The following is a 13,402-nucleotide window of genomic DNA, read 5'->3' as shown; positions in this document are numbered from 1 at the left end:
ATGCAGCCTGGCATGGTGAAGTCGAGTCTAGTCCAGGCTAGCGTTGCCACCATGCAGAATCCGATGGGCTATGACCCTAAGACCAGCGGACACTGTGCACTGCCGCGCCTGTCCATTTCCTCCCGCTCTGCCAGCGTGGTAGCCAGCATGGACACCAGCTGGGACGGCTCAGCTGCTGCGCTCCACTCTGTAATGAAGTGGAAGACAGTGCTTGCAGTGTTTGTCGTGGTTGTTCTCTACCTGGTTTGTGGAGGTCTGGCTTTCAGGGCACTGGAGCAGCCATTTGAGAGCATCCAGAAGACCAGCATCACCCTGGAGAAGGCTTCTTTCCTAGGAGTGGTTGGAAAAACAGATAAGGCTCTGGAACTTTAACTATTTGGAAACATGGTGTTTCCTTATTAAAACTGCTCAGACATTGTATTTGTCACAAATCTAGTAATTGCCAGGAGATTAGTTTGCAAGATGATAAGAAAGAAAGTACAATAAAAGTTAAAATAACATGATAAATGATGCTAAATAAATAATACTGAATACCAGAGTTTCAATTTGATTGGTAGATAGGAGGAAGAAATTCAGAGCACTGAGCTTTATTGCACGCAGCAGGTTTATAGATGGTGATTGCAATCTGTGGTAATTAGGGGTTCTGGGGCTAATTAATTCTGGTTTCATTAGCTGGCCACATGGGCCTGAAAGTGTAGATGCTAACGCCTTTCATGCCAAGATTGTCCTTCAGCAGATGAAGCCTTTAATAACAATGTCCATCAATGAAAAGAAGAAATAAAACTGCTGTTGAGTTGTACAGGATAATTAACCATGTGCACAGGAAACCTATGCTATGTTAATTTTGTTTTAATGGATAAATAAAGATCTGTGTTAAAATACAGGGGGGGGGAAAGGTTTTTAATAAATTTAGACAGGTTAGATTTCAAAGATTATTTGTATTTATTATAAGCACCTCAACTTCAAGAACCCTCTCACTTATTTGTTGGTATTGGGAAGGGTTAATGCACTACGGTGTTAGTGTCATATGACCCAGGCTGGTCCAGTCTTGAGCCACTGATTCTTGGTGTGTGGCTTCAGATATCATAATTACAGTGTAAGACCTTATATTGGAGCTTTTTAGTTGTTGATGTAACTGTCAACACGGGCATTATCTTTTTATGTTGTTCCCAGCTTCATGCTTTTCCAAACTCTGAGCAGATTTTGTTATCTGTTGCAAATGTTCAAAATGATTGTCTGCCCTCAGTACCAGATTGTTATCACTGTGCTATTGTATCACTCTCTGTCCTCTCACTGAATCAGAGGCACCTAGTTGAGATTGTACAAGTACTGAGTGCTAGATTAAACTCAGTCAGTTTTTCACTCAAAGCATTTTGTTGTAGTACTTGCAGTGCTAACTTAAATGCGTTTTCAATAGCAATTTAATTAAGTTTCCCCTGCAGTATTGATGAGTTGATATACTGGGACTAAAGCGCCATCAGAAGATACACCCCCCCACTCTTTGTTGATTGAGCGTTGAAGGGTAAATGCCAGGAGTCTACTTAGAAGCAGCTCTAACCTCTAGCAGGAAACAGAGTAATAGCTTCATGATCACAATAACTATGGGCTGCTCCTGATTCTTAGCAACACTTCTCATCTGTTTAGAGCATCACTGTAACAGTACATGCAATTACGTAACAGCGCATAGAAGTAATCTAGGAGAAAATACAAATGTCTGCTATCCAGATGTGACCATGCTGTGCTCATACTTGCTTAGAGTAGTTTCACAGCATCCGTTCATGCACAAATAAATAGTAGCAGTAGCAAATGAGACCCACATTTTTATGTTGCAATAGCATAGCGGCCTGAGTAGATAAGAGATTAAATTTCTAGTATGCCTTAGACCCTCAATAATAAATGTATTAGTACAAAATGGATTTCCAGAGTGAGACTTTAGCAACACCCACATATTTTAAATAAGGAAACTGGCTCGCAGCCACAACACCATAGTTGTCTTCACCCCCAAGAAGCATCTGAAGTAAAGTTTATTTTTTACTATCAAAATCATGTATCACGTATTTGCTATTTTAACAAAACTAAGTGAATTTTTTAGAAAGACCCAAGAAGATTTCAGGATCCTATAATACTTAATACTCAACATTGAAACTCAATTCAGGTTCAAAAACCATAAACTAAAATATGTCATCTATAAGAATGAATATTTTGGACAGATTTTTCACATATGAACCCGTAAAAACTACCTGTTGTTATCAAAAGTCACTGACAACCTGTTAAACTGTGACACAGAGTTTGATTTAAGCTGACCTAAAACATGCTGTGTCTACAATGTTCCACATTTTACCAACATGGATTGTGAAGCTTTTATCCTCAACCAGTACCTGTGTGAACTGGACCAGATGACAAGCAGAAAAAAAGGATAATTTCCATCACATCATGTCTTAACTATGCATTTTACAGTGTCTTTTTATGGTGTCAGGCACATACTGTATTACATAAAGTGTGGCAGTGCTTTACACTGCTCCCTGATATCACACACAGAATTAGTGGTCAAGACTGAAAGTCACTACATCAAGCTGACATGTGCAACACGAAGCAGGATTGGAAAATGATTTCAGATGTGCTGGCACACAGTTGGCTGAGTGGAAAGTCTGATTTGTGAGAGAGTGCAGTGATAGCGGAATAGGTCAAAGATCAGTCAAATACTGCTCTGGACTTTACAGAAGGTGCTCAGAAAAACCAAAGACCTTTTTCTTATAGCTAGGTCTATTTTCCAGTAAATAAAGGCCTTGTGTAACACAAGGTCTACTAACCCTAACCCTAATTACAAAAATCATGTGGAAAAGTGCTGCAGATACAAAAACCTCAACCACACGGCATTTGGTGTGCTGCACTCTCCTCTAGAACATCTAAGATTAGTGTCTTCATCACTGCTCCAGTAAAAATTGGACTGCCGTATTGTCTCTCGCCTTTTCCACACCCTCCCCTGTTCAGTTATTCATTCCCAGTGAAGGATCCTTTTTTCTTCTCGCTCGCAATCAGTGCTCAACCTTTGAGCCACAACAGCACTATCATGACTTTGTAAAAATCAATGACAGTATTTCCTAAGGAGGTGTGCGGAAATAAAAACCTTTAGTGTGGTGTGCCTGGGAAGTAGTGGAAATCAATTATTCACTTGCACTTGCCAGCAGTCACAGACTCCTGCAGTTCGAAGCCGCACCAACTACAGAGGAAGTTGAATCCTGGACAGATGATCAGCTTTTGATACATAAGATTACATATAACATTATGATTCACAAGAAAATGAAAGCCATTGAGCCTGCTTGAAATTTCCTAGAATGCATTTAGAATACTAAATGTGACAAATTTAATGTATTAAAAATATAGTTTGACAAGTTGAGACATAGAGTATGTTTATTTGAGGTTTTGCACAGTTACATGGAAGGATCAGTACCATTCTCATGTCTATATGTTAAATGTGAATCTACTGCTAGTAGCTTAGCTGAGCGTGATTACTGGAAATGGGAAAACTGTTAGCCTGACTGGTACATCTAAAATTTGCAAAGTGTATAAACGACTAAGTGCCAGACTTTTTCTTGTTTGAACAGATATAAGGTGTTAATTAGTGAGTTTTGGAGGTGCTGGTAGGTGGATTTTGTTCGACCCTAAGTGAGGCAAAAATAATGAATATCAAGCCATATGTTAGGTTCACACTGACAAATAACATTTTTATGTTGTCAAAAGAAGAGGCCTGCTTCACATGTACTCCATCAAAGAGCGTGTCTAGGCCTTTAACAGGTTAACTTATTGGTCTGTTTGTGCTCTGTCAAGCCTGTCACTCAACTGATGATCCATCGTGGGGACACAGCAGTGGTGACTCACTGCTGTCAAACTGTTTGGCAGAGAAGTTGGCAGAAAGATGGCAACCTTAGGCAGTATGTGTGTGTTATTTAGAGCATGTGTGTGTGTGCAAGACAGAAGGTCACAGGGTATTAGAGAGCATTTTTAGGGAACTTAGATTTGCTCCACACCATGTGCTGACTTAACGTGTGTGAGTGTGTCTCCATGCACTTCCGTTGACCTACTGCTTCAGTATCTGTGCTGTCCACCTACCCACTGTTCCCCTACAAAAACAGCTGACATAATTGACTTGCAGCACTGTTAGAATGACTCACAGTGTGGCATGATGTGTAGCCCCACTGTTATTGACACCAGTCAAACCACATTTATTGATGAGTCACATACCGTATCAACAAATAAAGCTTCATCCGTGCTGAGCTACTGTGAGGAAAACTACGTCAGGACATGTAACCAGTGTCATCATTTTTCTAATAGCACAAATTACATGATTTTTATAAAACACAAACAGTTATCAAAGTTTATCTCCAGTTATCAAACTTAATCTCCTTTAACAAAATGCTGCAGTAACTAGTGAGCACTCAGCTCTTCAGGTATCTAGCCAGTGTGCAACAATTACTATAATAAAAATACTATTCAAATGGCTTAGAAATGCAGTTATTATTGACAGTTGTGCCTTAAAATGTCTCAAAACCAGATACTGTATATGCAGAGGTAGAATGTAAATTAGTGAATTGTTGAGGTAATTGTACTTGAATATTTCCTTTATTTAGTACTTTGCACTTCTATTCAGGATATACTGTATTTTTATACTCTAACATTAACTAGGCACCTATTATAAGGTACTTTGCAGATTTTTAAAAGCACTCTACAAAACTAAAATGCTGCATACATGTTAATGTGTCAGTAATAGTAGTCCATAATGTAGTACCTATCATTATGCTTACTGACAGCCACCATTTTGCTGCATAATGACTAACTTTCAAGATCAGATCTTGTCCTTCTCTGATACTGATGTCAGATCAGATCACAAACAATTTCACAAACATTTGTGATATGTTCAAACTTTATGTTCATTTTCAAACAACATCTGGGATGGTGTTCCTGTTTGCCATTTTGCAAAACCTTAATGCTCCAGCATGGTAGCTATAGATAGGCCTTTTAGAGACAGTGAAAGTGCCAAAGAGAAGAGTGCTTGGCAAGGGTTGCTGAAGGAGAGAGTCACCTTGTTAAAGACCCACTGAGAGGATAAAAGATCTCAGGCTGTTTTCTTAAGTAAAAATATCAGTACCACAATGTAAAAATACTCTGTTGCAAGTAAAAGTCCTGCATTCAAAATGTTAAGTAAAGGTACAAAAGTACCAAAGGTAAAAGTACTCACTATGTAGAATGACACATTTCACATTAATATACAGTATATTATGTTATTGGATTATAATTATTGATACATTATTGTGTTCATCAATTTAATGTTGGGTAGCTTCCACCAAGGATCATTAAAGTCTTATGACTATACTGTCTTTTTTTAAATGATGTGATGCTGAAAATTATAATGTTATCAAATAAATGTAGTGCAGTAAAAGTATAATATTTGCCTCTAAAATGTAATGAAGTTCAAGTATGGAGTAGCAGAAAAGGGAAACACTCAAGTAAAGTACAAATACAAAATTTATACAAAGGTTATGCAAAAACATAGTTTTTTTGTCTTATTAAATGCAAAGTCAGTTTTCCATGTCTCAAATGGAGCAGGAACTTAGCTGTGAAAAAAATATGGAGACAAAAATAGATCTTCTCATAAAGTATTCAGATCCATTTTGAGGCTATTTATATCCCTCCCTTGACTCTAGAATAAGGTTATTTGGGGTTTATTATATAATTACCACTCTGATGTTGGCCCCATAAAGCAGCTCTGCCTGCTAAAACCTAAGAAATATCATTAGTGTAATTGACTCATTATAGAAAAATCCATCTCATTCAGGGGACCGCGTTGCTGAAGCTGAGGTAATTACATGCATGATTATGCATGTGCAGTGATGTGTGTTGAAGTGGTCCTCCTCCTGTCTGCTTTGAAATGTATGTCATGAGAGCTGATACATTTTTTATCATATGGACGTGCATCTCACCAACAGCTTGCTTAGATGGTTTGGGGGTTGCTCTGAATGAAAAAGATGTGCATGATACAGGAAATGTTGGAAAATGCACTGAAGCTATTTTTTTTTTCAAAGGCATCCCTCACTAGAACTTTCATGTCAGCAAACGCAGTGTTTATTTGAGCCCTGAGGCAAGATTCAGACAAAAAGAAATAAAGCTTTTGTCATAAAAAGCCCATAAACAGGGGGTTTAGCTAAAACATAGCAGATTATGTTTTCATGGCTACATAATGGAGCACAGAAGGAGATCAATGAGAACAATGAGCCAGTAAATGTAGAACACTGTGGCTTCTTAATGTTTTCCAGACAACAGGCAAGCTGGGGATAAAGAGAAGCTTGAGGGACTGCGGAAAAAAGACTTACATTGAAGGAAATGGAGATAAAAGTCTTCACATGTTGATTTAGTATGAACTGTAAAAACATGCAAATTGAGTAGAGCAGACAAATAGCTCCCGGTGAAAAGTCCGACACTGAATAATTTGAAGAGATCTTGTGCTGTGTGGGCATGCACATGCCACTTAGTATAGCCACTGAAATAGTAAATAGTCATTATGAAGTGTTTATATTTCGACCTATTAATGATTGATTTTTAGTCAAAATTTACACAACACGTATGCCTGCATTGTTTGTCACAACATTTCAAGAACAATTCATTCATTACAGTAACAGATTGCAAGCAAAATCCGATGGGCTGCAAGAAAACATTTCTGCTACACAATGTTATCCCTATTTTGTCTTCCTTTCATCTAAATTTGGTCCTTTTTTCTTGGGACTTACTAGGCACATGCAGACACCTGTATATAATGATGAGGGGTTGCAAGTAGTAACTCACTTGAACTGAGCTGGCAATGTCAGGCTCTTCTAAGTGTTCTGGTAATGCCTTTTTTACCCTTAAAGAATGATCCTCATTATGTCTCCCTGCTTTTCTTCCTGGTTGTGACTAGCTGGAAATCTCTATGTCTTTATAATTTATAAATTATCATTTTTCCAGCATGCAATAGATGCTGTGAGTGCAGGAGTGAGCCCTATTGGAGACACATCCTACAACTCCAGTTACTGGGACCTGGGCAGTGCATTCTTCTTTGCCGGAACTGTCATCACAACCATAGGTAAAGATGTAAATAATCCACTCTTAAATGCTCTAATACCTGTTAAATTGGTATTGTTAACAATACAGCTGTCATTTTAAGAACTCATGTATACTAATACAGTAAATCATGATACATTTTTAACACACTTCTACTCCTTTAGATTCAGATTCCAATTAAATATTTTCGCATTACAAGACTGATTTGTGCAACTCATTATCTTGAAATGTAATTTCATTATTTCTTTCCATAAAAACAACATTTTATTGGATATAATTTTTGAATCACTACTGCACAATGCATATGTTCCAGCAAACTACATGAGCCCATAAATGCTAATTTGACTGACAATAAATGTTTTTCAAAGGCGTTTTAGATTTGCCATATCAGTTTGTTAAAGGTGTTTTCTCATTAAAGCTGTTTAAATCCTTCCTTGTTAATGCTACCCTCAGGTAACTTTTACAAATCCCTTTAGCCCTTACGAGGTGGTGCTAAATGATGCAAAGTCTAAGCACTCAGGGATTAAACAGCCTGTGAAGATCAACATTATCAAGGTCATTTACAATAGACTGTAGTAGTGGCATTTAGGAGCCATAAATCCAGCATCAAAGCTGATGATAAATGATATATGTTTCTATTCCCTGGATTGGCTGCATGTACTGCTCCTTTATCTTGCTAAAAAACACAACATCCCTGACCTGTTGTTATGGTGCAATCCAGAGTTTCATTAACCATGGCATTTGCTATTGAGCCTCTTTAAGTGGTTTCATTTACTTAGACATCCAGCACAGAAAAATATATTCAAGCAAATTTGATTTGTTAGACATCCTCAGGTTATTTTAATTAAAAACATGATACATCCTTGCTTGATACAAGAACAGCAAGGATGAAAGAAAAGTGGAAGTAAACATACAGCAAAAAGGATGCATGTTATGCTAGTTTTCTAGTCATGACAGGCTAAAATAAGAGAAAAATACATATATTTTTTTCCCATCCACCTGTCTTTGTTCTATTTCCATCACTGTAGAGCCATAATTAATGCAATTTTCTGCAAGGGGAACCTAATTATTGTCTCTGTAGGGGCTCATTTAACTCAGACCCCTGCTCCAGGAGCTAAATGGTATTACATAAGCACTTCAATTGATTGTTGCTTCTTCTGCCTCTCATGTTACTCATAATAGCCTACTACAGCTCCTTTACAAAATTGTATAAGTCATATTTTTATATTGACTTATACAATTTTGTGTTATGTAAATAATGTGTCTTAAGCCAAGAGCTGCTGGAAAGAATTTCGTTGGTCTATGCATAATGACAATAAAGATTCTTGACTTTGCCCCTGTCTTTGTTTGTTGTCCTTAATGTCATGTTTCTTCACTCATTAACCCGATTTTTTTTCTCTTATCTCCTTTTCCTTGTGCTTTGATTGTTTCAACAGGTTATGGTAACATAGCTCCAAGCACGGAAGGTGGGAAAATCTTTTGCATTCTTTATGCCATATTTGGCATCCCTCTCTTTGGCTTCTTGCTGGCGGGGATTGGAGACCAGCTGGGAACTATCTTTGGGAAAAGCATCTTGAGAGTTGAGAAGATATTCAGGGTGAGCTGGAAATACTGCAGTATATTGATAATTCTTTGTGATTAAATGCCTTATACGTTTTAGTTTAACAATTATTCAAAGTTTCTGTTGGCAAAAAACTAGGTTTTGCTCTTTTTCAAGTTGAGAGGCAAAACATTGAAAAGTGCTTTGTCCATTAAGATAGAAAAGTGCAGTCCATTTATCATTTTTAAAAATTATTTTCTGTGTAATATTTGACCTAATTAGTATTCTTTCACTGAAAGCCTCAGGGCCTATGGTCACTTGTTCTTCACATGACTTCCATTAGATGATCATTTTTAGCTTCTTTTATTATTTCAAACAACTTGTCCTATTTTGTTTTTCAGCAAAAACACAAACAGATCAGCCAAACGAAGATAAGAGTGACGTCCACCATCCTGTTCATCTTGGCTGGCTGCATTGTCTTTGTTACTATCCCTGCTGTCATCTTCAAATACATTGAGGGCTGGACCACACTGGAGGCCATCTACTTTGTTGTGATCACTCTCACCACAGTGGGAATAGGAGACTATGTGGCAGGTAGAGCTATGCAACAGACGGCTGCTCTGCCCTGACACTGTACTACTTTGTCAGACTATTTATTTTTGACTATATGGATATTTTCTCTTCCCCTTCAGGTGGAAACCGTAGAATTAAGTACAAGAACTGGTACAAGCCACTGGTGTGGTTCTGGATCTTGGTGGGTTTGGCGTACTTTGCAGCCGTCCTCAGCATGATTGGAGACTGGCTGCGAGTGCTGTCTAAAAAAACCAGAGAGGAGGTGGGACTCATTCAATTCCACTGCTATTACATTAGAGAAGCAGAAAATAATTCAGTCATTCAGATGTTTCCTGCTTTGCTCCTCCTGTCTGTTCTTATATTTTTTATATTAATTGATGCTTAGACCTTGGCAAAAGGCTCTTTAACAGGCAGGGGGTGGAGCCAGATAAGCCTTATCCTTCATCAAAAATGATCATGTCTTGCTGCTGCAGATTATAGCACATAACCTCTAATTGTTTGCACTGTTATCACAGGTTGGGGAGTTCAAAGCTCATGCAGCTGAATGGAAGGCAAATGTACGAGCTGAGTTCCGTGAAACTCGACGCCGCCTGAGTGTTGAAATCCATGACAAGCTCCAGCGGGCCGCCACCATCCGCAGCATGGAGCGCCGTCAGCTCGGCCTGGAGCAGCGAGCTCACTCCCTGGATATGCTGTCTCCAGAGAAGCGGGCCATGTTTGCTAGCCTGGATGCTGGACGTTTCAAGACTTCCTCCCAGGAGAGCATCGACACCAAGCTGAACAACCTGAGGCTGAAAGGGGCCTGTGAGCCGTACGATCATCAGGGGAGTGAGCAAGCGCAACAGACAGCTTCTTCTTCAGAGGAGAATCTCTTCAACCTACGTTTTGGATCACTCACCAAGTTGGCCAGACGCAACAAGAACCGTGAGCTGAGGAGGAACATTCCTGAAGATGTGCGACGGGCAAGCATAGGCATAAACAATGGTAGTACCATGTTGGGGGAAGAGAGGGCAGAGGAAGAAGGGGATGGGGACCCAGGTGAGGAAACTGGGGAAAGGAAAGAGGGAAACACCAGTTTGACAAACCTGTCACAGTATGCAGTGGAACACACCAAGATGAATGGGTACATACCAGCACAGGTCAAAGATAAAGAGAGCAACTAGGTATGGAAAGGAAGAGCATTCCAGCCACAGACAAGCAGAGAGATGTAGACTGCAAGGGCAGAGAGTGAAAGGCACTCACTCAGATTCAGAACAAGAGTGCACGGTCCTTTGAGATGTCAAAAATGTGCCTTTCCGTTTCCTATGCTTATTTGGAACTGGTCCCAGGAAATTCAGTCATTGTGCCATAGCCATGGGAAGAAAATGTGTTGCCAAAAATGAATAAAGAGAGAAGATGTAGTTAAAATACCTCACTACGGATGTTACTGTACAATAGGCTACTAAAACATGTTCATTTCTTCTGAACTGTCTTTCCAGCTTTGTTGTCTTTTTAGCCCTTGTGGTTCCAATGATGCACTCAGGCAACAACCTCATGTTGAATCTTATTTTTTAACAATGTGACCAGGACATGCATAAAGCTAAATTCATATCATCCATCTTCAAAAACACTATCAATCTTCGCTTTGTCTTCTCATACTGTGGGGGCCTTTTTTTTTAGCTCAACAGCCTGCTACTAAAAGGACTTCAACTTTGAATGAATGGAGAGTGGGATGTTGTGTTTCCACTGGATCAATAGACAATCTAAATATTTGTCCAGCTGACATGTACAATTAGTCCTACAGGATATGTGACTTTGAAAATGTAGCCTTACGGTATAAACTACTTCATACAGTGAATGAGCTCATAAGAAAGAAACTATTCACCTTGATTGTGCATGGTTATTAAAGCGCAACAATAGACAGCCATACACCGACTTAAAGGCTTGAGGTTCTATGATATTAATAAAAAAAAACTAAATTGTGCTGCTTTCATCCATATTAGGTACCATAAAAAAAAAAAAGAAAAGAACCATCAACGAGGAATCCCCCTGATAAAAGACAGACATAATCACATTTGGCAATGAGATTGTCATCAATGTTTTGAACTGTTTTATTTTGCATATGACATTCACCTTGTCACATGTCTTGACTGTGATGCTATTGATTTTCTATTCACCAAGCACGTTTGCGTCTATGTTTAACCCTGTTTTTTAATCAACAAAGCATTTTGTTCAGATTTTCCACTGGCCTGTATAATATGACCTCAATATATCATACTTTGGTTTTGTTTCTTTTCTAAAACACATCCTGAAGTTCCTCAAGGTTTACTCACTGAAATGTTTGGCACATGAACATTTCAGCTTCACTTGCATTTTAGGAACTGACACACTGCCTACTTTAAATTTCACTGAATTATCAAATGTATCCCTGGAGTGCATTGCATGAATCTATAAGGTGACTTACACACACACTGGTTGTGCTTGTAACTTGTTTATCTGATATGAATAGCATTAACCTTTCCATGACCACGATCACATGAACAGATTAAATATAGTGAGTGCCTTTTTCCAAATAATAAACACAACAGAACACATTCAAAATGCGGTAATCGTTATATTAATGACTCCATTAGCATATTAGCTCAGTATATCCATGTGGTCTTGCAAGGTATATTGGGAAAGCATTGCTTTTGTGAAGGCAGTGCAACAAAATTATTTGCCAGAATTAAAGCCATCATAGACCTTCTTCACTGCAGACAATGTGACTTTACCAGTTGTATGTGACCAGTGTGCCACTCTTCCAGGACACAGGGCAACCCTGTGACTGTGTTACTTTTACACATTTGATTTTCTGTCCAGAATATGTGGGCGCATGTAAAAGGGGCGGTTCAGTTGAATGGTTTGAGAACATAACTTTTCAGATTTTGGGCCAAGCACACACTCTTCCATTGCTAATAAAACATGCACATCCTTTTATATTGAACACTGGTACAGCATTGGCAGAGTTACGTCTGGTACTGTAAGTGGCCGTGTATGTTCCCTATAAAGCCTGTGACATAAAAATTGTTGTATTTGACATCCGATGTAATGAACTTAATTTCCTGTACAACACTTTCTGGTAAACCAGTAAATGTGAAAATATTCGCTGGCATTTTATGTAGTTATCGAAAATACAGTAAATATTACTATGTATTATATATGCACTAAACTATTTAATGGTATTATGTGGTAAGGGAATGAGGACAAAAACAAAACTAAATCACGCAGAGACACACTGAAACATCTTCTCAGTTTACTCACACACAATATGTCAACCACATACTGCGCAGCCTTGAATTTATTTTTATCCATTTTCTTTTTTCACTCCTCTCTAAAATGAATCCTAACAAGTTTAAAAAACACATTATCACTGTGAATTTGCATTGATGCACCTTTTGAGTAATTAAATGACAGAATCCATTATTATGTAACTGATTCCTGGTGTGTTGCTGAGCAGAACCCAACGTCTCCATCCATGCATGTCGAGCTCAGACTCACAGTCATGCGTGTCAAAGTGTATTTGGAATCCAGGAAAAAGAGCCAGCTGACAGTGCCACGAAGGAAATACAGCAGGGAGGCAATTCAATAATGATAGTGCTATAAATTACATCTTATGGAAAATGGTGTGTGTGTGTGATTCTCCTTTAAACAACCTCGACCTGCTCCGCCCCCCTCTTCTCGCTCGCTCTGTCCCTTTGCTCTGTGCCTCTTCAACACATTATGAATCGACAGTGGATTTTATTCTCAGATGTTTTATAGTTTCTAATCTATTGTATGTTCATTTAGGCTACTGTACTTGTTCTTTTAAATGCGGCTGAAAAATGGCTGAAAATTTTGTTGATAAATTGTCTGTCAAATGATGTATACAAATGTCCTAAAAGTAATTTTTTGACAACACAAAGTTGAAAAATAATTTATAATTTAAATTAAGTGCGATGTGAAAATAATGTAATCCCATAAATATCACCGCTAATATACACCTCATTTGCAAAGCATCAAAATATGTAAACTGAAATATGGCTAATAGTTGATTTTCCTAAACTGTGACATTACATTTGCAGCCTGAAGTGGATGGGCTCACACATGATCAGTGTTGAACCTTACATCTACCAATCATGTTTTCTTACAACCAGCAGGGGGAGAAAAGATTCTGCGATGACTGATCACTCATACAGTAAG

At 38.4% G+C, this 13,402-nt stretch overlaps 1 protein-coding gene across 1 annotated transcript in view; it reads left to right on the top strand.

Moving 5' to 3' along the window:
- Positions 1-12,998, top strand: part of LOC109968008 (potassium channel subfamily K member 10) — a 15,896-nt gene extending 2,898 nt beyond the window's left edge. Inside the window, exons 3-10 of the mRNA XM_020613972.1 lie at positions 7-339; positions 3,954-3,966; positions 5,144-5,172; positions 6,997-7,114; positions 8,529-8,689; positions 9,034-9,226; positions 9,325-9,467; positions 9,721-12,998. Coding sequence (XP_020469628.1) covers positions 7-339; positions 3,954-3,966; positions 5,144-5,172; positions 6,997-7,114; positions 8,529-8,689; positions 9,034-9,226; positions 9,325-9,467; positions 9,721-10,368 — 1,638 coding nt within the window. The 3' untranslated portion in view covers positions 10,369-12,998. The remainder of the gene's footprint in view (positions 1-6; positions 340-3,953; positions 3,967-5,143; positions 5,173-6,996; positions 7,115-8,528; positions 8,690-9,033; positions 9,227-9,324; positions 9,468-9,720) is intronic.
- The last annotated feature ends 404 nt before the right edge of the window (positions 12,999-13,402 follow it).

Source organism: Monopterus albus, unplaced genomic scaffold (genome assembly GCF_001952655.1).
Source record: "Monopterus albus unplaced genomic scaffold, M_albus_1.0 scaffold141.1, whole genome shotgun sequence".
Classification (NCBI taxonomy): domain Eukaryota; kingdom Metazoa; phylum Chordata; class Actinopteri; order Synbranchiformes; family Synbranchidae; genus Monopterus; species Monopterus albus.
The sequence above is the reverse complement of the archived record's forward strand: the minus strand, read 5'-3'. Positions and strand labels throughout refer to the sequence as shown.